Raw genomic sequence first — 27,075 nt, 5'->3', positions numbered from 1 at the left:
CATATCAATGTTTTTATGTTTACTGTGTTTCATTTTGTTGCAAGGCACCTTGAAAACTTTATTTTTCTATTAGTTCACTCTATGGATCCTATCCCTTTGACCCAACCCTTCTAATGTCAGTGTCATCCAGATCCTGGTGGTTCTTTGCTAGGACTGGATATAGTTCCAGCAGCAGTCAGTTCTATGGTAATGTTGCTGGAATTAGCCTCCTTCTGGTTAACAATTAGTTCATGGAAGTGGGACCTCCTTCCGTGAGTTGGGGGCCTTTTTTTCACCTAAGGTAGCACTTTTGTTTTAGAGTAATTGTCACATTATCAGATGAAAGCATTGAAAATCTAGTAATCTGATGATTAAAATTTCAGAAATTCAAAACCTGATATCTAATAAACCATGGATGTCCATTCCCAATTTAATTTATTTGATCTGCATACAGTTTTGATTGTGAAAAACGAATTGTTAAGACAGTCTGATATTTTTGTTAGCTGTTTAATAAAGGCACATTTTATCTGTTTGTGGTCGACCACACTTCAGTTGATTTAATATATGCGATCTATGTCAACTTTCATTCCTACGTTTTGGCCATTTAGCATTTTCTTGAGTTTATTGTGTGCTAATGCAATTCTTTGACTGTTGCTGCATAGTAATGTAGCATACTCTACTGACATGCCCTTTCTTATTCTTTTTACGTTCTGTTTGTTTATACTTAAAAAATCTAGCTAAAATAGAATGCGTTTTAAGCTCAGTTGCCATTGAGTTCTATTCAACATAATTTTGATTGAGGATATACAGTACAACCTCGCTTAGCCGAGCAAGATCTCAAGATCCTGATGCTTGGGTAAACTATATTATCCAAACATGTGATTATTTGAGCGTTTGATTATCTGAACAAAGTACTCCCCGCCCATATTGTTTGGCTAATCGAGGTTGTCCTGTAATATAGGTCTGCTGTAAAATAAAAGTGTTAGAATGGGGTTAGTGGCGGAGTTTGAAATTTTGGGGGTGGGAGGTTCCATTTGTTAAGTTTATGTTGTTAGCTGTTGTTCACAGAGATGTTAATGCTATTTTTGTGGAGAAAAAGCAATGGAAAATTCTAGTAGAATGGCCAACGGAATAAAGAACTCAAAAAATAGATAAATGTTCAGGCAAAAGTAACTTCCAGTTTGAAAGTTTTAACTTTCTAAAGTGCTGTATGTTCTGAGTCAGCTTTGAAGCATCTGTTTGGGCTTTGTCTAGATGTGAGAAAAATATGGATTTTATGTTGAACTTGGTTGATTGCTGTCAACAAATATAATTTATGAAGTTGCAAGGAATTGATTTAATTTGACAATGGAGAATTCTGTCAAATTGTCACCAATTGTGGACCATTGGTTAACTGTGGAAATAATATATGCACTGAAGTCTGAGGACTAATATTACAAGGTGTTTCTCGTTTCCCCTTACCATACTGCAGTGAACCACCTTTTAAAATATTTGGTGTATTGCTGCTACTCTGCCTGCTCAGTAGTGTCCTAATTATATCCAATTTGTGGAAGGTCGAACCAACTTTGGAGCATTTCCATTGAAAATAATGTAGTTAAGGAGAGAAAAAGAAAACTTCAAAAGGATGTCCCTGGCTATGTCAACATTTATTGCTCTTCATTAATTTCCCTAGAAAAGATGATGGTGAGCTGCCTTCTTGAATGTGCTACAGTTAGTTAGTGGTATTAGGAGACAATTCCCAGGATTTTGGCCCAGCAACAGTGAAGAAAAGGTATTGTAGTTGCAAGTCAGGATGGTGTATGGCTTTGAGGGTATCTCGTCTGTTGTGATGTTCCCAGGCATCTGCTTCCCTTGTTTTTGGTTGTTCATGGGTTTGGAAGGAGAATGAAATTATTTATTGGAAGTACTGTAGAAATGGGTGTAGATTTTGACCAAGATCTAAAACATTTTTTAGTGTTATGCATGAAACATAAGATTAGATATAGTGATCCAAACGGGATGAATTCCGTGTAGGTGAATGGGTGTGTGTGTGTGTGTGTGTGTGTGTGTATATGTATGTGTAGTTATTGTGATCAAATGTTCAATTACTGAAAAAACATTTTGAATTTTACTTTTGAGTGCTCTATTGTAATCGGAAAGTACTCCTCTATGCATTCAGATTTTTTGTTTTCTGTGGATACTGGGTGGTTCTTTTAAATGTGTTGCTGGGGATGGAGTTATGGTAGCCTATTGTGATGTTGGCAGTAGTATTGCAATCTTGTGCAATCAGCAATTTCTTGAATAATGATCTTCCTGTGTCTGTCTTGTTATCCATCTGTCCTGTCCCTTTGCTTTGGCTGATGATAACCGTTTGTTGCATTTATGCAATGATACTTTGTGTCCCCTTGTACTGTGAATTCTGGTTTGTGTGGCCCTTCTGTTTCTTGTGGTGTTGGTCGTCATGTGCATCCTCCAGGCTAGCATTGGATGACGCCATTCGACACAAGCAGCTGAACATATCATCCCGTTTTTCACCCAGGGTGGCAGGGGAGAATGACTTCCTTCAGACTGTGATAAATAAAGTAATTGCTGCCAAGGAAGTAAACCACAAGGGTCAAGGTAAGTACTGTTTTGTTACAAAAAAAAATTGAGAGAAATTAAAATAACTTGTTAGTAGCACTCTGATTGAACATTATTCTATTTTTAGCAAAATAAAATCTGAAAGCAAAGATCTTATGAAATCACTCAGTTGAAAAGAGCATTTCCAGTAATACTAGTATGCATTTTATATGTGTATGCAAATTGCTTAGCAGAATTAAAGTTACAGCTGTTTTTTTTTCCCACTGAGATTCTCTGATAAAATAAAAATGATCAAATGTATTCAAAACAAGGTGCACTTTCATTCTGGTTGAATTTTCTTGCAATGCATACTGGGTCACTATAACCCTTAATGATTCACTAAAATGATTTAGAGTTCAAATCTTTTGAATTTTAATTCAAAGTTGAATAAGCAAGATTTTGGCAAAATGTTAGAAAAATTTAAGGTCAAGTGTAATTTACATTCAGTATGTCTTTTACTGAAATGGGTTGATAATTAAGCACATTATATTTGATAGTTCAGAATGTGGAGGGAAGTATACAATATTTGAACATTTAAATAACTCATTATTATCTGTGGAGTTAGTCATTTTCACATAAGAGGGGAAAGTATCTGAGCCACCACTGATATCAGTGTCAACTTAAATATTCTCGTATAATCTATTGTGATTTATATTGCTAACCTCTTGTCTGCGTTCAGAATTTAACTTGTATCAGTTGATAAGTTGCTGTTGCTTCCCATTTAGATGTACTTAGTTTTCAATGAACAAGGATTTTATTACAAATACTAAGTAAGAAAACATGATTCAATAAATTTGTATACAAATTATTAGATTAATTTTGATTGTGTGCAATCTATGTTCCTTCTCCTTTCTGCACTGTATTTCTAAGTTATGAGGACAAAGTTAATCAATTCTGAAAAGTTGTTTATATGTGAATGTTTTGCAAGAAGGTTTTTACATGCAATTTTTTTCAGTACCTTTTCTAATTGTAGAAACTCAGAACTGCTTCATTATGTTCTTTGTGGAAGTATCAAATATCTGTAAAGCAATGTTATAACAGTATCTGTGAATTTTAATTCTGTTATCCTACTATAAAATAGAAGTAATTGTTATACATTTTATTGCAATATATACAGGTTTCTTTAATTGAATGTCTCTCAAGGCAATCATGTTTTCAGTGGAAAGGCTGGAATATTAAAACATACCTTTTTCAACTTCTCCAATGATTAGTAACAAAGGGACTGTTTTGTTTAACATTGTTTAAACATATGAGATTCAAACAGGGAAGGTTTCAGGTGTAATCTTTGGCCTACGATCATCTGAACAAGGGTGCTCATAAAGTCAGTACCATTTGTCTTGGCCTACTGAGCTCATCAATCTATGTTTCTGTTTGCAGTTCTCCTTCAAAACATATTTGTGGCTATCAAAAAAGAGCAGTGTTATTTTCACTGTCTTTAATTCCTCAAATAACAGATGTTCCTTTTGAAAATAGAATTATTGGAACTTTTATAAAAGTTCACCACAAATAGTTATATTATCACTAGAATATTAATGCAGAAACTCAGCCAGTGTTCTTGGACTCAGGCTTGATCCCGCCATGGAAAATGGTAGAATTTGAATTCCGTTTAAAGAAAAATCTGGAATTCCGAATCTAATGATAATCGTGAAACCATTGTCATTTGTTGGAAAAACTCGTCTGGTTCAGTCAGGTCCTTCAGGGCAACATAGTGGCTCAGTTAGCACTGCTGCCTTACAACATCAGGGGACTGGTTTCGATTCCACTCTTGGTGACTGTCTTTGTGGAGTTTATGCTTTGCTCTCTCAGTCCAAAAATGTGGAGCTTAGGTGAATTGGCCGTGCTATAGCCCATAGTATCCAGGGTTAGGTGGGGTTAGCCATGGGAAATGCGAGGTTAATTGGATAGAGATGAGGGGTCGGTGTGGGTTCATAGAGTTTTACAGCACGATTTGGAGGGTCCGTGTGGGCTCTATAAGCTGAATAGCCTGCTTTCACTCTATAGAGATTCTATGATAGTATGGAAGGAAATCTATCATCCTCTCCTGGTCTGCTTGCGTATGACTCCAGAGACGTCACACTGTGGTTCACTCTCAAGTGCCCTCTGAAATGGCTTAGCAAGCCACTCGGTAGCATCAATCGCTACAAAGTCTCAGAAAAGGAATAAAATTGTAAGGACGCCCTGGCATCAGTCTAGGCTCTGGAAACGACAACAGCCCTATCGATGCTACAAAGTCATCTTACCTAACATCTGTAAGCAAGTTCCAAAATCGGGAGAGCGGTTTCTCAGACTATTCAAGCAACAGCCTAACATAATCATGCTCGTGGAATCATACCTTACAGACAATGCCCCATCAGCATCCCTGGATAACAGTAGGGCAGACTCAGCAGAGGCTCAGTTGTATACACTTGCAGATGAATTGCCCTGGGAGTCCTCAACATTGACTTTGGACACCATGAAGTCGCATGACACTAGGCCAAACATAGGCAAGGAAACCTGATTACCATGTTCTGTACTCCCTTAGCTGATGAATCAGTGCACCTCCATTTTGAACAACACTTGGAGGAAGCACTGAGGGTGGCAAAGGTGTAAAATGTATTCTGGGTGAGAGATTTCAATGTTCACCACCATGAGAGGCTTGACAGCAACATTACCTGATCGACTGGGATTTAAAGGACATAGCTACTCAACTGAGCCTGTCATACGTGACGAGGGAACCAACAAGAGGGTAAAACATGCATCTTTCTCATTGGTTTGCCTGCTGCAGGTGCATCTGTCCATGATAATGTTAGTACAAGTGACCGCTACATAGTCCTGTTGGAGGCTAAGTCCCAGTTTTACATTGAGAATACCTTCCATTCCATTCTGTGGCATGTTAAATGGGACAGACGTCAAGCAGATCTAGTGACTCAAGACTGAACAATGGTGAGCTCCTCTGGGCCATCAACAGCAGCAGAATTGTACTCATAGCTCAGCATATCCCCAGTCAACCATTATTTCAAGCCACAGAATCAACCTTGGTACAATGGAGAGTCCAAGAGGACAAGCCAGGAACAGCATCAGGCATTCCTAGAGGTGACGCATCAACCTGATGCAGCTACCAAGCAAGACCATTTGCATGCCGAACAGCATAAGTAGTGAGTCATAGACAGAAATAAGTGATCTTACAACCAATGGATCTGATCTAAGCTCTGCAGTCTTGTCACGTTCAGTCGTGAATGGTGGTGGACAATTAAACAAATCACTGGAGGAGAAGGCTCCTTAAATATTTCCATCCTCAATAAGGGAAGCACCCAGCACATCAGTGCAAATGATAAGACTGAAACATTCACAACAATCTTTGACCAGAAATGCCAAGTGGATAATCGACCTTGACCATCTCCAGTGGTCCCTGGCATCACAGATGCCAGTCTTCAGCCAACGTAATCCACTCCATGTAATATCAAGAAATGGTTGAAGGCATTGGATACTGCAAAGACTGTGGGCCTTGGCAATGTTCTGGCAATAGCACTGAAGACCTCTGCTCCAGAATGTGCCACACCCCTAGCCGAGCTATTCCAATATGGCTACAACACTGGCATCTATCTGACAATATAGAAAATTGCCCGGGTAACTCCTTATGTACACAAAGCAGAACACATTCAACCCAGTCAATATCACCCTGTCAGTCTATTCTCGATCAGTAAAATGATGAAAGGAGTCAGTTATGAAGCAGCATTTGCTCAACAGTGGCTTTCTTACTGGCAACAATTAGAATTCTATCCGAGCCACTCAGCTCCTGGCTTTGGTTCAGATATGAACAAAAATGTGACATGATTGTAACAGCCTTTGACATCGATGCAATGAACTATGTGTGGCATCAAAGATCCCTAACAAAACTGGAATCGGTGGGAATCAGGGCAAACTCTCTGCTGCTTGAAGTCATACCTGACACATAGAAAGATGGTTACGGTTGTTGGATGTCAGTCCCTGGGAGAACCTCAGTAGTTCTGGGTAGTGTCTTAGGGCCAATTATTTTCAGCTGCTTACTCAACGAGCTTTCCTCCATCATAAGGTCAGAAGTGGAGATGTTCGGTGATGATGCACAATATTCAGCACCATTTATGATTTCTCAGATAATGAAGCAGTCCATGTCCAAATGCATCAAGACCTGGACAATATCCAAGCTTTGGCTGACAAGGGACAAGTATCATTCATGCCACATAAATGCCAGGCAATGATCATCTCTGCTAAGGGCCAGTCAAACCACCGCCCCTTGAGATCTCTGAATTCCCAACTATCAACCTCCTGGAGTTACCATTGACCAGAAACTCAACTGGACTCACCATTTAAATGCAGTGGCTATAAGGCAAAGTACAAGGCTAGAATGCTGCAATGAGTAACTCACCTCCTGACTCCCCAAAGCCAGCACCATCTAGAAAACACAAGTCAGGAGCGTGTTGAAATACTCCCCACTTGCCTGGATGAGTGCAGTTCTTAATAGCATTCGTGAAGCTTGACATCATCCAGGACAAAGCCTGCTTAATTGGCAACACATCCAGAAACATCCAGTCACCCCTCCACTGATGCTCAGTAGCAGCACTTTGCATGGTTTTCAAACCGCAGTGCAGGCATTCACCCGAGAAGCTAAGACAGCACCTTCCAAACTCTCAAACACTTCCACATTGGAATGTCACCTGCAAGTTGACTGACTGACTGTGAAAACTGCTGTGTTCAACTGACATTTCTTTCAGCTATCTTCTGTTACCTAAAAGTCACAGTTGCTCATTTTATGTTACCTTCAGCCATGGGTAGCTACAACATATGGCTAGTCCAGTTCAACTTCTTGATAATGATTTTACTGAAGAAGTTAAAAATCTCACAACACCAGGTCATGGTCGAACAGATTTATTTGCAAGTGCGTGCTTTCAGAGCTCCAAAATTTGTATTTCCAAATAAACCTGTTGAACTAAAACTTGGTGTTGTGTGATTTTTAACTTGTCCACCCCAGTCCAACACCGGCACCTCCATGTCATATTTTAATGATGCCTTTTGTAGTACTTTCTGAGAAGAGAAAACATTCCCTCTGCGTTTACTTTATCAAATGATTAATAATTTTAAGGATCTGTATCAGCTCACTCACAGCCTCCTTTTTCAACATTTTCCCCCTAATCTGTATACCCATAGATGTTTGGTATCATTCTTGCAGATCTTCTCTGGGAACTCTGTCTGGTATATTCTTCTTTTTTCTAGTATGGCAACCAGAATTGCAAGTACCATAAGTACAGTCTAACCAAGTTTAAATGCAGGTTTATCACAGCTGCTGTACTTTTCAATTCTGTCCGGCTTGAAATGAAACTTAGTGCTGAATTTGATTTCTTTATGGCCTTTGCTAACTGGTTTTGTAACATCTTAAGATTGTATCTTTTAACTAGAAACAAATATATCCTCCTCTAGTTTAACCAAACCTGCCCCTTCCAAGTAATGCCATTTCTTTCTGTTGTTCCCAACAAAATGTATTACCTCCCATTTATTTGTATTGAAATTAATTTACCAATTATTTATCCAATCTGCAAGTCTATTCATGTCACTTGCGTATGTCATTCAGATACATACTGAAGTTTCTCTGCTTCTGCACACCCTTTATGGAGTCATTGAGCTGTACAGCACGGAGACAGATTCTTTGGTCCAACTCGTCCATGCCGACCAGCTATCCAACATTAATCTAGTCCCATTTGCCAGCACTTGGCCCAAATCCCTCTAAACCCTTCCTACTCGTATGCCCATCCAGATGCCTTTTAAATGTTGTCAAAAAATGAACCCACTGCACTCACCACTCTAGATCTAGAAAGAAAAAAGAGCAATAATGTTACAATTAAAAGTTATGCACTTAGCTGCTTCCATGGTGTGAGCTGTTCCACACAGGTTTCTCCAAGGTCACCTGTGAAATTTGCTGTTTAATTTTTCTTAGACGCACTCTAATATCCTGAGATATTTGAACTAAAACAGCACAGGCAGTATTTTATACTGTCTCTCCAGGTTCTATTTATCAAATGTATCTCGTCAGACTTTTCCACATTGTTCTTCATTTGCAATTTAATTGCTCAATCCACCAACTTGTCACTGTCCTTTTGAAGTTGTATAGTCCTCATCGTAGTTTACAATGCTTCTAAGTTTTTGTTAATCATCTCCAAACTTTGAAATTTGTTTTCTTGAAACCAAGGTTTAGATTATTAATAAATGTCAGGGAAAGCAAAGTTACCTGTACCAGCACTGGGGAACTGGACTACTAACCTTCCTTCAGCCTGGAAATATCCAATAATTATTACACTCTTTTCTGTTGCTCAGCCAATTTTGTACTTACATCACAACTATTTATTCCATGGTCTCTTTGCTCTCAAGTCTGTAATGTGGCACAGTATCAAACTGCTTTTGGAACTTCATGTACCCCAGGTCAACAGCATTACTTTTTCTGTTATCTCTTTGGAAAACTAAATAATGATTTTTGCCTTAAGAAATATGTGTTGACTCTCCTTGATTAACTCACATTTCTCTGTTAATTCTATCCTAAATTATTGTTCCTAGAAGTTCCCCAACAGCAGGACAAAACTATCCATTCTGTACGGGTAGTTCTGGGATAACGCACGTTTTGGCTGCGCGATTTGGCAGTAATGTCTCTGAAGAATTAGGGACGGTATTTTCTGGAATGCTTTCCTCCATTGACAGTAGCGTAGTCCCAGTAAGGATTGGTTCATGTGCATGTCCGCGCCGTTCTGCGCATGTGCGATGTCACTGCTAGTTTTTGTACCATTTTGTGCGTGCGTCGGAAGTCTCTGCGCTGTTCTGCCTATGTGCAATGTCAGCACAAGTCTTCATATGTACTGCACATGCACAGATGTCAGCTGTTGATAGAGCAGCTTTCTGTGAGAGCACCAGTACTGAGATCAGCTGTCTTACATTTTTTAAATGTGTCAAGTTAATGTTTGTTTCGTTAATAAGTATGATTTTAGTGTTCATTCGGATTGTGTTATACTTTGCATTAGACTTTTGGATGATGTTTGAGTGATCGTGAGTGATATTTTTTCCCCTTCTGCCCCGAACCCGACTTTTTCCTTCGACTTCATTATTTCTATTAAGCAATTTTCTATTCAGTGTGGTTTCGCTAGAGCACAACTGTGGCATTATAGATGAACTACCTGTCACTGCTGGACTTATCTTTATAACCCCGCTTGAACAAGGTTGTAATGAATAGTCCTGTGGTAGTTAAGTAACTGAGTATTACTTCAAAAAGACATATTGTGCCAGGCTTTATAACTTTCCCTTTAGGACAATTTGGAAGAATACCAATTTAAACTCAGTTAACAAAGTGGGTGACAGCCATTTCCTAGTTCATTTCTCAGGGCAGTGTTTAAGTCAACCTGCCTTGCTTTCAGTTTTCAGCAAAACCTGGTTCTTAACTGTTAGCATATTCTCCATGGCAATGTCCCTACCAATCACAGCCCACTTCGCAACCAGTTAGCAATCTCTTACGAAAAATGTTGGTTTTCCTTTTAAATTAGTATTCTTACAAATTTTCTTGTTAAGTGCAATATTAAAACCATTGACAAAAAATGTCTGTATTTCAGCAGCACTGATGGTTGCAATGATTGCAATTTGTCAGCTTTCTCACATCACGTGAGAGTCTAAGGAAGTCTGAAAAATTATGGTCAATGCCTCGCAATTTCCACTTGCAACTTCTTCATTGCCCTTAGATGCATCTTATCTGATCCTGGTGTTTTATCAAATTTAAGTACTGGCAAGCTATCCAGTATCAGTTTAGAACCCTTCTAGTGATTAGATTTCCTTTTTTGTTGTTGTGGTTTAGGAAAAATTTGCTTCGGTGTTAAAGATAAAGGCGCAAAGTATTACTTTAATATCATCTTAGCTCTTAACAGATTCATTCTGTTCTTGAATCCTCTGGGACATTCTCATCACTGCTACTCTCACCTATAGTCTGACGTCAGGACTGCATTTCCCTTTTTACCTATATTGTTCATCCCAAGGTGGACCATGACATCTGCTGGTCATACTTACCCAGCTGAATGTCTTGCAGCTGCTCTGTGACAACCTTCACTCATTGCATTAGAATTAATATCCATTCTGTAGTCACTTTTGTGGCCACAGGGATGCTTCCTATTTCCCTAACCAGTTAATCTTCTTTCATTACTTGTTTTCACTTTTTTTTTCCCACTTGTACAAGCCCATGGCATATGGGCTTGGCTGTTGCTGAACTCCTCCAAGATTGTCCTTATCAGCACCCAAGACTGAAATTGGCTGAGTGAGCAAAAATATTTTTCTGGTTACTCTTTCAGTACCAGGCTGTTTTTTTTTGGATCTCATATCACCTAATCCTGATCAGTATGCCTGAATACTGATGGTGGAAAGAGTGCTGCAGACTCAGCAACTGGCTGACGATCACGATGCGTGCAGCTTCTTCAGCATAGTCAAAGCTATTCACTGAGAGCCAAGAAAGGGAAAACAGCTCGGCATACACTGAGACGTAGTCATTGACTGCTTGGGTGGGCACTTCGAAAATCTTAACCCAGAAATAGCCTTCACAAGTGGCCTGAGCACCATCTCACACCACACTACCTGTCGTCATCTCAGCATGCCGTAAGGTTGAAAAAGCCATCTGATTGCTTAAAAAAAACAAAATGTCTACGATGCAGATGATATCCCTGCTGCAGTACCAAAATACAGTGGAAAGGCACTTTTTGTTTTTGTAAACGTATTTATTAACAAGAAATTTATTTTTGACTTTACCAAAACATAAAGTTACTGAAAATATAACAAATGACAAATACACACAAAAGCACTAAATGGCAATACTCAGCGCAAAGCTTCCAAACAAAAGAATGGGAACGTTGTATATACATCTGTATTAACTCAGGGGACCCCCTCCAGGGCTCAGCAAACCTAACTGTCCTGGTTAAACAAACGCTGTAGTTAAGATCTTCGAGACACCTGCACCAATCAACCACACTGCCCCGTGGCCCAACATTTCAACTCCCCCTCCCACTCTGCCGAGGACATGGAGGTCCTGGGCCTCCTTCACCACCGCTCCCTCACCACCAGACACCTGGAGGAAGAACGCCTCATCTTCTGCCTCAGAACACTTCAACCCCAGGGCATCAATGTGGACTTCAACAGCTTCCTCATTTCCCCTTCCCCCACCTCATCCTAGTTTCAAACTTTCAGCTCAGCATTGTCCCCATGACTTGTCCGACCTGCCTAGCTCCTTTCCCACCTATCCACTCCACCCTCTCCTCCCTGACCTATCACCTTCATCTCCTCCCCCACTCACCCATTGTATTCCATGCTACTCTCTCCCCACCCCCACCTTCCCCTAGCTTATCATTCCATGCTTCCGGCTCACTGCCTTTATTCCTGATGAAGGGCTTTTGCCCGAAATGTCGATTTCGCTGCTCGTTGGATGCTGCCTGAACTGCTGTGCTCTTCCAGCACCACTGATCCAGAATCTGGTTTCCAGCATCTGCAGTCATTGTTTTTACCTAGTTAAGATAGCAGTCAAATCTGTATCTAAATAACCCAAAAAGGTCTGCCATGTCTTGTATAAAAAAAGGTCTGTTGTGTGGTGCACCATAATTAATTTCCGCCGACCCAGCAAGCCCAGCGGGTTCTCCGACACCCAATTCATCAGAATATTCTTCCGTGCACAGTAAGAATATTAAGTAGTTTCTTTCCATGCCCATTTAAAGATGATAAATTCGGTAGACCTAGGGGCAGAGATATCGAGTCTACTTTTAACTTCGGTCCTCAAACCCTTCCCGTCTCTCCTGCCACAGTGCTCCAATAAACATGGAGCCTGTGTCATGTGCAGAAGCAATGTGTAAGAGTACCTACACTTATTTTATATTTGAGGCATGTTGAAGATGACCCTTTTTTAAACTTCGCCAGACAATCCGGTGCCAGATGAACCCTGTGCAGGACTTTTAACTGCATAGCGCATGTCCTATTACAGATGGAGATCTTTCACATGTTCTCCCATATGTCCTCCCACATTTCAGAAGAGGTCTCCACTCCTAGCTCTTGCTCCCAGACCTAACATAACCAGTTAATATCCTGCCAGCCCCTGCCACCCAGCAGGATATAGAGAGCACTAACCGAGAGGGTACTTGTGGAACGTTGCAACTACCCCTCTGTATCAGGCTTATAGGGCTTAGTGAAAAGCGTAGTCTCTTTCTGGATGAAATCTCTAACCTGAAAAAAAAATGGAAAAGATCTCTGCTGGGCAGCCTGTATTTGTGGCTCAATTTCTCGAAAGACATATAACCTCCCCCTCAAACAAGTCTCCAGAACTGGAAACTCCTTTCGCTGCCCATAGTTTGAACCCTGTTTGGAACCCCGGCATACTAACTATGGGTGTAAGTGGCGAAGTCTTGGATAAGCAACCCTCGCTCTGACGTGTCACCCTCCATGCCTTGACTGTACTAATAACAATGGGATTCCGGCAGTGGTTCATAAATGTCCTCATCTGATCCATGAACCAACAGGTTAATAAGAGGGCACTTTGCCTTGGAGGCCTTGCTATCCAGCCATATTGAGTCCGGATCGTTACCTGCCCAATCGCACACAAAGGACAGCAAGGAACTCAATTGATACCTCCTGATGTATGGGAAATCAACTCCTCCCCATCCTTGAGGTGACTACAATTTAGTAAGCTTGAGGGGCCACCCACTATGCCAGACAAAGGAACTAAACCAACCCATTGGTTCCGCAGCGTTGACCTGGGAAACATTGAAAGGAGCATACATATGGGATAAAGCAAATGAGGAAGAACATTCATCTTCATGAGGGCTATTCGGCCCAACCATGAAATCGGAAGAGCCTCCCACCTCTGGAGATACCACCTAATGTTGTAGAACAAGTGAGCAAAGTTAGTCCAAAATAACTGATCAAACATGGGGGTGATAAAAATGCCTAGGAATCGGAACCCCGCCTGTGACCACTTAAATGGAAACCTAGGGCCACCTTCAACCTCCTAGCACTTCCTTGAGGTTCCCCAAAGGCATAGCCTCCGATTTTGCAAAGTTGATCTTATATCCTAAAATAGCCCCAAATGAATTGATACATTGTATCAGGTGGGGTATGGAGGTGATCAGGTTTGATAAAAACAGAAGGACATCATCCGCATACAGTGTGATCTTGTGTACCCTCAATCTCACTTCCGGAGCGGTTATATGGACGTTCTGATGAATGGCCTCTGTCAGTGGTTCTATCACCATTGTAAACAACGGTGATAAAAGGGGGCAGCCTTGACAACTACCCCTACCAATTCTAAAGTTCCCAGACTTCACCCTGTTGGTGATTACCATAGCCAGAGGGTGGTGATATAAAACCTTCACTCACCGAGCAAAGACCCCACCCAACCCAAACTGCTATAAGACATGAAAGACATACGGCTATTCCACCCATTCAAGTGCTTTCTCTGCATCTAAGGAAATCATCAACCCCTGAATCGATCACTGCTGACATACTTGGACCATATTCAGCAACCTTTTAATATTATTAGAATACCTACGGCCCCTTACAAAACCTGCCTGGTCCTCTTTGACAATATGGGGCAACACCTTCTCTAATCCCAGTGTCAAGTTCTTAAGCAGAATCTTGAAAGCTGAATTTAATAGAGAGGTGGGCCTGTATGAGGCACAATCCTCAGGAAACTTCCCCTTCAGAATGAGGGAAATATTAGCTTCTCTCAAAGATGGTGGTAAACATTCATGCATATAGGAGTGATTGTACAGCTCCAACATCAGCCCTGACAGAATCCCTATAAACTCCTTATAAAACTCACCTGGGAGACCATCAGGGTCAGGCGCTTTCTGACTCTTAAAAGTTGCCTAGCTACCTCCTGTATTTCCTGAACTGTCAAGGGGGCAATAAAGAGAGAGGCCTGTTCCAAGATTACCACTGGGAGGTCTGGGTTCTTAAAAAAAAGGCTTCCATTCGTACTTGCAACCTTCAGACCGATACTATTCAGAGTAAAAACTCTGAAAAGCCTTATTAATCCTTTTGGCATGTAAGGACTTCGATGCTTTCTCTAATTGTAGTAATGGATTGGGGAGCACGCTTTTTCATAGTCAGATATGCTAAATACTTCCCTGGTCTATCCCCATACTCAAACAGCCTTTGTCGAGCAAAAGCAATTTCTTTCTTTGCAATTTGTGTAAGTATTAAATTCAAGGCAGCCCAGAGGGCAATTATCCATTATAGCTTAGTCACCAAATGCCACGCAAAATGTACTGCTTCGGAGTCTTTCAACCACGTCTCAAGTAGACTCTGTTGCTCCCCCATCAGTCATTTCCAGCCAGCCGAATAGGAAATAGCTAATTCCCTAGCAAAGGCCTTAGCGGTCTCTCATAGCATTGACTGACTACTAGCCTTGCCTTAGTTGTGAGTCAAGAACTCCTGAAACTCCTTCAAAACATATTCCACAAATTTGGCATCCTTAAGGAGAAAAGGATCCAGACGCCAGTGTCGCAAACCTAGCCCCTCACTCTTTGCCTTCCTCCAAATATTCCGCCGCGTGATCAGAGACGACTATGTTCCCAATTTTACAACCCTTAATTGAATCTAGAAAGGTTGAGGGAGCCAGAAAAAGATCAATCCTTGTGTGACTTTCATGTGGGTTTGAAAAAAAGGTGAAGTCCCTGCTGGTAATGTGAAGCCATCTCCAAATATCCACCAGCCTCTCATCCTTACATAAGTTAGCCACCTGCTTGGCCTGCAAAGGAATAGTTGGGGGCCTACTAGGCATCCTGTCCACTGTTAGAGCCAAAAGGCAATTAAAATCCCCCCCAAAATAATGTGCCATGTTCCAAAGGCACTCAACATAGAGAAGGTGCTAACCAAACATTTGAGGGGATGCACCAGGGGGTAGTAGACATTTAAAATGTCATATTCCTTCCCATGTATCAGGGCCTTGAGTATCACAAACCGCCCTTGCTCGTCTTTCACATGCTCTAATAATGGGTTTCCTGCAACAGTGATATCAACCCTTTCCCTCTTAAGACTAGAAAGCACTTTTTTTTTCTTTTAACAAGCGGATGACTTTCGTTGATGTTTCAGTTCCACTGTTTAACAAGACTCTTAGCCATATCTCCTTTCAGAGACCCTTGAACCCCCAGGAGGGAGAACCCTGCTTAGAATGCGCCTAGCACAAGTAAATGGAGTCACAGAATAGTGTATACAAAAGCTACCCTATCATAACTAGAAACAACTATTGCTACCAAAAAACTACAAAGAAAACCAACTATAAAACCTTGAACGGGAGACTGGCTGCCCACCTTCTTTACCCTCTGGGAGCTTGTCAATCCAGAGATTCGTCCTCCAACTTCATCGACCTGGTCTTGTAAGGCCTGCACTTCCCACTCCACTGCCTTGGTCCGACCGGATAAGAACTCGATCGCCTCTTCTGATCGACCCTACACCACCTCTATCCGCTCCATGAGACCCTGGATCTCCTGTTTATGCTTCTGCGATGGGTTGGACCTGGGATCTCCTCACGGATCTCCTCAGTCGCAACCCCAACCTTCGAGATAAGTCTTGCTATCGCCGCCACCAATTCCTGAGAGTCTGCCAGGTCTCCGGGGGTTTGGGAGAGGCTGCTGCAGTCTCTGGTGTGCTCGGTGCTGCAGGGCAGTGTCCTACCAGTTGCAGAAAGGCAGCCTTGACACAACTTTGTGCGCTCATCGTTCTTCTACGGAAGGAAGAGAGCATGCTGGAAGATCTCAAAGATACTAATTGTGCGATCTTCAAGAAAGTAGACTGGTATGACTGTGGAAATCACTGATTGGTTTCCTTACTATCCACCATGGGAAAGGTCATTGAAATTCTTCCTCAAGTTTCCTTCCCAATCTCAGTGTGCCTGCTGTCCATCAAAAAGGCACAATGGCATGATTTTCAGTGCTGTAACAAATCCAAGGAAAGTTTATCAACCTCTGTACATGACCACCCTCAATTTCACATAGGCCTTTGACACTGTCAATTTTGAGGCATTGTGGAATATTCTTTTTAAATTCAGCTGCCTCCAGAAATTTGTCACCATTCTCTGCCTGCTTTGCGTTGACGTGCAAGTTGTGATCCTTACCAACGGATCCACCGCAAATGCAATACAAGGCTGTGTCTTTGCACCAACACTTCTCTTCATCTTCCTTGATACAATACCACTCCATCTCCATGAAGCTCTGCTGGAGTGAAACTATCTTACAAAACGAGCAGGAAACTGTTCAGCCTTCACTTCCAGGCCAGAACTAAGACCACCCCAACTTCTGTTCTCAAACTGCGCATAAGGTGAGTTAACGTCTACTTGCACTGATAACTGCATATGCACACACTCAGAGGCCAAAATACAAGTCACTATTCATTGAGGCCTATAAAAGATAGGGCTCAGACTAAACATAGCGAACAAAAGTTGTCTACAAGTGTGCTCCTGCCACACAATACTGTTTAATGACTAAAAAAATCTGTAGTGAGCCCCTGTCAAATGTAGATAATTTTCCACCTCCGAAACCACCTGTTAGTGCAAGTAAATGTTAATGATAAAATTCAACATTGACTCCAGTGCACCGGTGCAGGCATTCAGATATCTACGGAATAGAGTGTTTGAAGTCCAAGACCTCATGCCAAGCACCAAGGCTCATGGTCTATAGTGCAGCAATAGTCTCATCCATCTGTGCATATGAGGAACATGTGCCATGTACAGCAGTCACCTCAAATCCCTGGAGAGTTATCACCAACATTGTCTTTGCAAAGTTCTGCAAAATCACTGGTAGCACACCAATGTGACCATCTTCACCCAGTCCAATACAGCTGAGGCTAAACGCCAGCTCGCGGACACCTCCTATTGCCCCCTTGACCATGACCCCACCTTCCACCACCAAATCATCTCCCAGACCTTCCATAACCTCATCACCTCAGCGGATCTCCCATCCACCGCCTCCAACCTCATTGTCCCACAACCCCACACCGCCTGTTTCTACCACCTGCCCAAAATCCACAAACCTGACTGCCCCGGCCGACCCATTGTCTCAGACTGCTCCTGCCCCACCGAACACATCTCTGCATACCTCAACATGGTCCTGTCCCCCTTAGTCCAAGAACTCCCCACCTACGTTCGGGACGCCACCTACGCCCTCCACCTCCTCCATGATTTTCGCTTCCCCGGCCCCCAACGCCTTATCTTCACCATGGACATCCAGTCCCTATGCACCTCCATCCCCCATTTCAAAGGCCTCAAAGCCCTCCACTGCTTTCTTTCCCGCTGACCCAACCAGTATCCTTCCACTGACACCCTCCTTCGACTGACTAAACTGGTCCTTACTCTGAACAACTTCTCTTTCCAATCCTCCCACTTCCTCCAAACCAAAGGAGTAGCCATGGGCACCCGCATGGGCCCAGCTATGCCTCCTCGTCAGATATGTGGAACAGTCCATCTTCCGCAGCTACATTGGCACCAACCCCCACCTTTTCCTCCGCTACATTGATGACTGTATCGGCGCTACCTCGTGCTCCCATGAGGAGGTTGAACAGTTCATCTATTTTACTAACACCTTCCACCCCGACCTCAAATTTAACTGGACCGTCTCAGACTCCTCCCTCCCCTTCCTAGACCCCTCCATTTTTATCTCGGGCGACTAACTCAACGTGGACATTTACTATAAACCGACTGACTCCCACAGCTACCTAGATTACACCTCCTCCCACCCTGCCCCCTGTAAATACGCCATCCCATATTCCCAATTCCTTCGCCTCATCTGCTCCCAGGAGGACCAATTCCAATACCAAACAACCCAGATGGCCTCCTTTTTCAAAGACCGCAATTTCCCCTCAGATGTGGTTGATGATGCTGTGCACCGCATCGCCTCCACTTCCCGCTCTCCGCCCTTGAACCCTGCCCCTCCAATCGCCACCAGGACAGGTCCTCACCTACCACCCCACCAACCTCCAGATATATCGTCATTTCCGCCTCCTCCAAACAGACCCCACCACCAAGGATGTATTTCCCTCCCCTCCCCTATCAGCGTTCCGGAAAGACCACTGCCTCCGTGACTACCTCGTCAGGTCCACATCCCCCACCAACCTAACCTCCACTCCCGGCATCTTCCTCTGCATATGCAAGAAATGCAAAACTTGCGCCCACACCATCCCCCTCACTTCCCTCCAAGGCCCCAGGGGATCCTTCCATATCAGTCACAAATCCACCTGCACCTCCACGCGCATCATTTACTGCATCTGCTGCACCTGATGTGGCCTCCTCTACATTGGCGAGACAGGCTGCCTACTTGCGGAACGTTTCAGAGAAACCTCTGGGACACCCGCACCAACCAACCCAACCACCCTGTGGCTGAACACTTTAACTCCCCCTCCCACTCCACCAAGGACATGGAGGTCCTTGGCCTCCTCCATCGCCAGACCATAGCAACACAATGCCTGGAGGAAGAGCGCCTCATCTTCCGCCTAGGAACCCTCCAATCACAAGGGATGAATGCAGATTCCTCTAGCTTCATCCCCCCCCCCCCCCCCCCCCCCAAACACCTTATCTCAGTCCCAACCCTTGGACTCAGCACCGCCTTCTTGACCTGCAATCTTCTTCCCGACCTCTCCGCCCCCACCCCCTCTCTGGCCTATCACCCTCACCTTAACTTCCTTCCACCTATCGCATTCCCAACGCCCTTCCCCCAAGTCCCTCCTCCCTACCTTTTATCTTAGCCTGCTTGGCACACCCTCCTCATTCCTGAAGAAGGGCTTATGCCTGAAATGTCGATTCTCCTGCTCCTTGGATGCTACCTGACCTGCTGCGCTTTTCCAGCAACACATTTTTCAATACAGCCAATATCCCAGTATCAAGATACAGGCCGTATGTAACCAGCTGTGGTGAGTGGGCCACATTATCTGTGTGCCCAGCACAAATCTCCCTAAACAAGTGCAGTACTCTGAGCTCTGCGATTGTAAGCCATCATTAGAAGAATAGGAGATACAGTAAAGACACCCTGAAAGGCTTCCTAAACAAATATAATACCCCCACTGATATACTGGAAGTATTTGCCTTAAAATGTATGAATTGGAAAAACATCTGTGAAGGCCCCAACTGCTTTGAGTGTCACAGAATGAGGCGTGTGGTGACCAAGTGCAAGTAACAGAAAAAGCATGCAGGATTCAGAGCACTTCAACCAGCCACCTCATCAAACACCTACCTGAATTGGTAGAAACTTTCATAGATTGCATTTCTTATCTCATTTCATTAAAATAAATAGAACAAAACATTTTGGGGATTTATATTTATCCTTTAGAACTTAACTGAATTTTAAATGTTTGTTCCTTTTCCAGTGGAAAGATGTATTTTTTGATCTAGATCTGATTTGGTGTCTGTTATTCACTAGGCTTGTGGGTTACAATGAAGCTACTGTTAGGTGATGTTCATCAGATTCGAAAAGATTTTCCACATCTAGTTGATAGAACTACTGCAGTTGCAAGAAAAATGGGTTTTCCTGAAATAATAATGCCTGGTGAGTACGTTGAAAAATCATTTAAATATGGTAAATACTCATCAATCTGTAGTTTTGCTCGGAAAATGTATTCACATTAAAACCAAGTAAAATGGAATGAAGTGATAGTGATCTTATTTATGGTCAGATTAAAATGTGTTGAGTCTTATTTATTCCTAATTGTATTCTACGTAAATGTCAGAATGACCCAATTTATTTTCAAACAATCTTGTGTCTATTTATAAATTATTGTTGTTGTTATAATAATTAATAATTGTAGTTAATGTGTTTTTTAATGTTTAGTGACCTGAAAACAGTTACTTAAGGATCTTCTTGCTCATTTTCTTGCAAAGGTGATGTTCGTAATGACATATATGTTACACTACAGCTAGGGGAGTTTGACAAAGGCAACAAAACAACTTCCAAGAATGTAGAGGTCACAATGATGGTGTATGATGAAGAAGGCAAGCGTTTGGAGGTATGATAATTATGGGCTGATACATCTATGACGCTGAAAATGAATTAAACTGTTGTTTGTTGACCAGTTAATATTTTTCTAGAATTCAAAATTAAACTTTTTTTATTGTCTTTCTCTTAATTAATAGTTGTTACTGTTTTGACTGTGACTTTGTGTGAATTGTGTTCTGAACATTTGATGCTGACCACAAATTTTCTGAACATTTCCCAAGTCTTACATATATATGTTTTCTTACATGTTCTTTAGGAAGTTTTCAGATCTTTAAATACATTTCTGAAACCACATTGATATTTGCTTCTTGTTTTTAAAAGAATGTAATTTTTCCTGGTGCGGGAGATGATGGTATCTCTGAATATAAGTCTGTTATTTACTATCAAGTGAAGCAGCCTCGTTGGTTTGAGACGGTAAAGGTATGTTCACGGTATATTAGCTGGAATTGAAAAAGTTAAAATAAAATCCTGAGCGGTTATGTTGTAAACTTTAGCATGAGTATCTTTTGGTATTATTTTAAAGGTGGCAATCCCTATTGAAGATGTAAATAGAAGCCACTTGAGGTTCACATTCCGACATCGATCATCTCAAGATTGTAAGTACTTGAGCCAATGTTTCTTTTATATACAATACCGAACTACTTCTGTCCGGATTGCAAAAGCATGAATAAGGCATGTATTTTTTAGATAGTTGTGCCATTATTATGATTTTCATATTTTATTTGCAAATTTCAGCTTCTGGATGTGAGTCTTATAGAACCACAAAAATTCAGAAAAGTTACAACACAGAAAGAGACCATTGAGTCCATCATGCCAGTTGAATAAATAGGCCCCAATCTCATTTATGAGCACTTGATCTGTAGCCCTGCAAATTACAGCACTTCAGGTGTAGTTTGAAGTTACTTGTAACTGAGATGAGGGCTTCCATCTGCCAAACAAGGCAGTGACTTCCAGACACGCATTACCTGGGTGAAAAAGTATTTTCACATGTCACTTCTGATCCACCTAACAAGCAGATTAAATTTGTTCTCCGGTCGTTCACCTCACCACTAAGGGAAACCGGTTTTCCCTGCTCACTTCCAAAATCCTCGTTATTTTGGACACATTCTTCAACAACCTTTTAAGCCTCTTCTATTCCAAGAAAAATGACCCACATCTGTCCAATCTGTCCTGATAACTGAAGTTTTCAACCTTTAGCAACATTCACATAAATGGGTGTAAGTTTGCTCATTGAGCTGGTAGGTTCGTTTTCAGACACTTCATCACCATGCTGGGTAACATCATCATTGAGTCTCCAGTGAAGCACTGGTGTTCATGACCTGCTTTCTATTTATGTGTTTAGGTTTCCTTTGGGGGTGATGTCATATCCTGTGGTAATGTCAGTTCCTATGGTGATGTCATTTGCTGTGGTGATGCCATTTCCTGTTCTTTTACGAAAGAACAGGAAATAGCATCACCACAGAACACGACATCACCAACCAATTGCCCTACCCAATCAATCCTCCTTGTTACTTCCTCAAAAAATTGTTAAGAGGACATAATTTTCCCTTAACAAATCCATGTTTTTCCAAGTAACAGCGAGTGGCCCATAATTACTTGGCATATCCCTTATATCCTATTTTAATAAGCGTACAATGCTTGTAAATGTCTCTTCCTCTGGCATCTTGCCATTATCTAGTCAGGACTAGAAAGTGATCAGCAGAGCATTCTGTTGTTTCATTCCTGGCTCCCTTAATAGAGGAGGTGCTGGGGAATCTGAAATTTCTGAAGGTGAATAATCACTCAAACTGGATAGACCACATCCCAAGGTTATGAAGAACTAGCAAAGGAGATTGTGGAGGCATTGTGACTCTTCAGGAATCACTCTAGTCAGGGAGGGTCCCAGAGTACTGGAAAATGTATAATTTAACACTCCTGTTTAAGGGGGAGGGAGGCAGAAGATAGAAAACCATAGCCCTGATAGCCTGACCTCGGTTGTTGATAAGATTTTAGAATCCATTATTCGGGATGCGATTTTGGAAGATTTAGAAGTGCATGGTAAAATAAGACAGAGTCAGCTTGGCTTTGTCAAGAGGAAGTTTCTTCGAATCCTTTGAAGAAGTAACAAGTAAGTTAGACAAAGGAGAGCAAGTGGTAAAATAGGCCTGAGTCAATCAGGCTTTATCAAGAGGAGGTCATGCCTGACAAATCTATTAAAATTCTTTGAGGAGATAATAAGTTCCTTAGACATTTGTATTGGAGACACAACTATTCATGTTATATATAAATGAACTGCACAAGGGAACTGAGGGCATTGTCGCGAAATTTACGATGACACAAAGGCGGGTGGAAGGGAAGTTAGTGTTGAGGAAATGGAGAGTCTGCAAAACGACTTGGACAAGCTAGGAGTGTTGGCAAAGAAATGGCAGATGGAATACAGTGTGGGAAAGTGAGGTTACGCACTTTGGTAGCAACAAGAGATGTGTAGATTATTTTCTAAATGGGGAAAGGCTTTAGAATCTAAAGCACAAAGGTACTTGGGAGTTCTGGTTTAGGGTTAACATGCAGTTTCAGTTGGCAGTTAAAGAAGGCAAATGTAATGTGAGCATTCGTTTTGAGAAGATTAGAATATAAGAGCAGTTTTGGGACCTGAATCTAAGGAAGGATGTGCTGATGTTGGACGGGATCCAGAGGAGTTTGACAAGAATCCTGGGATGTAGAGCTTATCACATGGGTGGTTGAGGACTCTAGGTCTGTATACTCAATAGAATTTAGAAGAATGAGGAGCAATTTCATTTACATTCTCAGACTACTGAGAGGCCTGGATAGAGTGAATGTGGATAAGATATTTTCATTATTAGGAAAGACCAGGACCTGAGGAGACAGCCTCAAGGTGAAGGGACAACCCTTTATAACTAAGATGAAGAGGAATTCCTTCAGCCAGAGGGTGCTCAATCTGTGGAAATCATTGCCACTGAGGGCTATGGAGGCCAAGTCATTGAGGAAATTTAATGATGTGAAGGTGCCAATATTGGACAGGGGTGAGCAAAGTCAGAAGTTACATGAAACCAGGTTATAGTCCAACAGGCTTATTTGAAATTAGAAGCTTTTGGAGCACTGCTTTTTGGTCAGGTGAAGTAAAAGGAAGCGCACAGGTACAAAATTACATGCAGAGAGATCTCTGTGCAGGAACAGTGAAGGAACAATGCTCCAAAGGCTTTTGATTTCAGATAAACCTATTGGACTGTAACCTGGTGTCTTGTGACTTCTGACTTTGGACAAATTTAAGGCAGAGATAGATAGGTTCTTGATGAGTGAAGGGATCAACTTTTACAGGGAAAAGGTAGGAGAATGGGGGTTTTTTTAGATTAGATTACTTACAGTGTGGAAACAGGCCCTTCGGGCCAACAAGTCCACACCGACCTGCCGAAGCACAACCCACCCATACCCCGACATTTACCCCTTACCTAACACTACGGGCAATTTATCGTGGCCAATTCACCTGACCCGCACATCTTTGGACTGTGGGAGGAAACCGGAGCACCCGGAGGAAACCCACGCAGACACGGGGAGAACGTGCAATCTCCACACAGTCAGTCGCCTGAGTCGGGAATTGAACCCAGGTCTCGGGCGCTGTGAGGCAGCAGTGCTAACCACTGTGCCACCGTGCCGCCCACGGGTTGAGTAATGTTTGAATGGCAGACCAGACACAATTGGCTGAATGGCCTAATTCTGTTCCTATATATTATAGTCTGATTGTCCGTGGTACAATTCATCTATCACCTTCAATAATATTTGTTCCTCCAGTATCTCTGTTCTTATTATGCTTATATTATCTGATATTTCCTTTTTAATTAGAATGTCTGCAACATCTTCCTGCGGTGAGAAGAGAGAAAGTACTCATTAAGAGCATTCCACAAAACTTCTGCATCCACGCACAAGTTACAGTACATGTCAGATAGGCCTACCCCTTTCTTGAGTTTAAATTCTTGCTGTTCCATGTACTGATAAAATACTTGACTTGAGAATATTTTTAAAACACCTTACTTTGCTTTCCTAATTTAATTTTTTCATTTCACCTCTCCGCTTTCTATACTCTAAGCTTCGTAAGGTATCTTATGTACCCAGCTAGTGTGATTACTGAACAAATTTGTTCCCAGAGCGAAGTCTGGCACGATAGGCAATATTTACTTTCTTTGGTTTTAACTAGGTGGTCTTTCAATAGAACACACGCACATAATTCGTGAAGGTTTGATTTTAACAATAAAACATTTATTGTGCACAGACAATTATAAAATAGAACAAATCAAACTGTTTGGGTTTAACACGCATTTAAAGATTTTAGGACACATGCTAAAATATAATGCCATTACTCCCTGATGAACTGCTTACAGTACTCAGACCAGAGAGAGTGTCCTTCTCTTTCGCATCAATAGGGCTTTGATGTAATTATGGTTTCAATTCCATTTCTTGCAAATCAGATGGCCCCTTCCTGGAGCCTTCCCACAACTGAGCTTAGATTTTCTTAGCTTCAAGTAACCTCTTCATGGATGTAATCAAACACTTCTGGTCAGAACCTTTCTAAATTGAAATATCTTTTACAACAATTGAATATTGAACCCTATGATACATATTTTGTTTGAATAGCCACAGTGGGAGTGAAGCTGGCAAATTGCAGGGAACACATGTAAGTGAGTTGAAATGAAGACCTTAAAATGATTCGAAAAAGTTGCTGAAATTCTGAATGTTTTTGTCCTTTCACAGTGCAAGTAGAGTACTTAGCTCTCATGAACAGCAGATGCTAAAGTTTCTTGTCTGTTAAAAGAGCATCCTTTATAAAAAGCAGGACGTTGCGACCTAATTTTACCACTACTAAGTTTACCAAAGTTCAATTTCATTTATGCCAACTAGGTCCCTAGGCATGATGTTACAGCCTTTGAATAGAAATTATGTTTCTGCTTAAATTTAATGCTGACCAAAGACTGTAAAATCATATTATGCAATCAATTTGCAGATAGTCTTGCAGTCATGAACAGAAACTACTTAAAAACGTGATGAGGCTGTTTCAGCACCCAGGATAATTGAGACATTATTGGTATTGAGAGGCATTCATATCTTGGCGCAGTATTGCCATAGTCTGCTGAGTGCTTCACCACGTGTTACCAAGTATCTCCTAGAAGATGAGGAGAAATTGAAAATGCAGCACGTTGACCGTGATTAAGGGCCAATCCTAACGGAAGTATCAACTAAGAAGATTGACCTACCACACGCTTATCCAAATGGAATTGTATTTTTAGATCCCTCTCTCCATAACTTTAAACACTCCTGATACCTTCTGGACTACAAAGTAGTCCGAAGCACCCTTTGGAAAACATATATTTTTCTTCAATGAAAAATCAGTCCTCCTGGGTTGCTATGCTGCTGCGATTTCTTCACAAAGAACAAGTATTTCATTTAAGTTCAAAATAAGCCAAGATGCACAAATAAGGCCTTTGCTTAGCACATTAATTGTAAAATAGTGTGCAGCTGATTGTTGCACCAACTTTGTTAATTGCCTGTTTATGAATCTTTGTACTCTAAGCAAGCAGTATTTATCAGTTACATGATTTCACAGCGACGAGAGTGAAAATTGACCGCTGACTGATCAGAGTTCAAATAGCCTCATTTAAACGTTTCTAATTCCGTGGGATGGTCCTGTGTTCATCTTTGCCCTTCTTAGCTTGTCCTGTCAAATTTATGCAATATCTTAATTGAAAGCAAGCATTTCTACAATTTCCTAAATGTTTTGAGTACATTTCAGAAATAAATGTAAGATAAAACTAGATACACCGATTTGGCATTTATTACCCCAGAAGAAACAAATATGTTGCTTTTGGGATTTGAAAGAATCTTGATTACAATTTTTTGATTTTTGGTAGTTACCTTTTTTTATATGTAGTACTAAGCTAATATACAAAATAAGATTGGTGCTTCCTGCATTATTTGTAAAATGTATATTGTCTTTGATGAATTTAAGCATATGTATTTAATCATTTACTTTTGGTTTAAAAATGTATTTCTGTGGTGTTTCTCATACAGCAAAGATCATCTAAATCTCTGTTTCCTCCTTTGAACAGCGAAAGACAAATCTGAGAAAATATTTGCATTGGCATTTGTGAAGCTAATGAGGTATGATGGAACTACACTAAGAGATGGTGAACATGACCTAATTGTATATAAGGTATGTTAGTACAATGATGTATTATCCTCATTTGTAGCAGTAGATGATCTAATAAGAGTTTTGCTTTCAATATGTATGTTCAGATAAAGCACATAATTGAGTCTAAGTTCTCTTTCTAAATAGTCAGATGCCAAAAAGCTGGAAGATGCAGCACCATATTTAAATCTGCCTGCGACTAAAGCAACACTTGAAGAGAAGGGCTACACAATGACTGGGAAAAATATGCACAGTTTTGGAAACTTGGCCATCAGCAAAGACTCATTTCAAATTTCCACTTTGGTCTGCTCAACAAAACTTACACAGAATGGT

General features: G+C 41.4%; 1 protein-coding gene across 2 annotated transcripts in view; it reads left to right on the top strand.

Annotated features, from left to right (window-relative positions):
* dock1 (dedicator of cytokinesis 1) overlaps positions 1–27,075 on the top strand; it is a 594,554-nt gene that overhangs the window by 107,216 nt on the left and 460,263 nt on the right. For both annotated transcript variants that reach the window (XM_060841973.1, XM_060841974.1), the window contains exons 12-18: positions 2,498–2,577; positions 19,995–20,120; positions 20,453–20,577; positions 20,889–20,987; positions 21,091–21,163; positions 26,663–26,766; positions 26,890–27,073. In XM_060841973.1, coding sequence (XP_060697956.1) covers positions 2,498–2,577; positions 19,995–20,120; positions 20,453–20,577; positions 20,889–20,987; positions 21,091–21,163; positions 26,663–26,766; positions 26,890–27,073 — 791 coding nt within the window. The remainder of the gene's footprint in view (positions 1–2,497; positions 2,578–19,994; positions 20,121–20,452; positions 20,578–20,888; positions 20,988–21,090; positions 21,164–26,662; positions 26,767–26,889; positions 27,074–27,075) is intronic.

Source organism: Hemiscyllium ocellatum, chromosome 22, assembly GCF_020745735.1.
Source record: "Hemiscyllium ocellatum isolate sHemOce1 chromosome 22, sHemOce1.pat.X.cur, whole genome shotgun sequence".
Lineage (NCBI taxonomy): Eukaryota > Metazoa > Chordata > Chondrichthyes > Orectolobiformes > Hemiscylliidae > Hemiscyllium > Hemiscyllium ocellatum.
The sequence above is the reverse complement of the archived record's forward strand: the minus strand, read 5'-3'. Positions and strand labels throughout refer to the sequence as shown.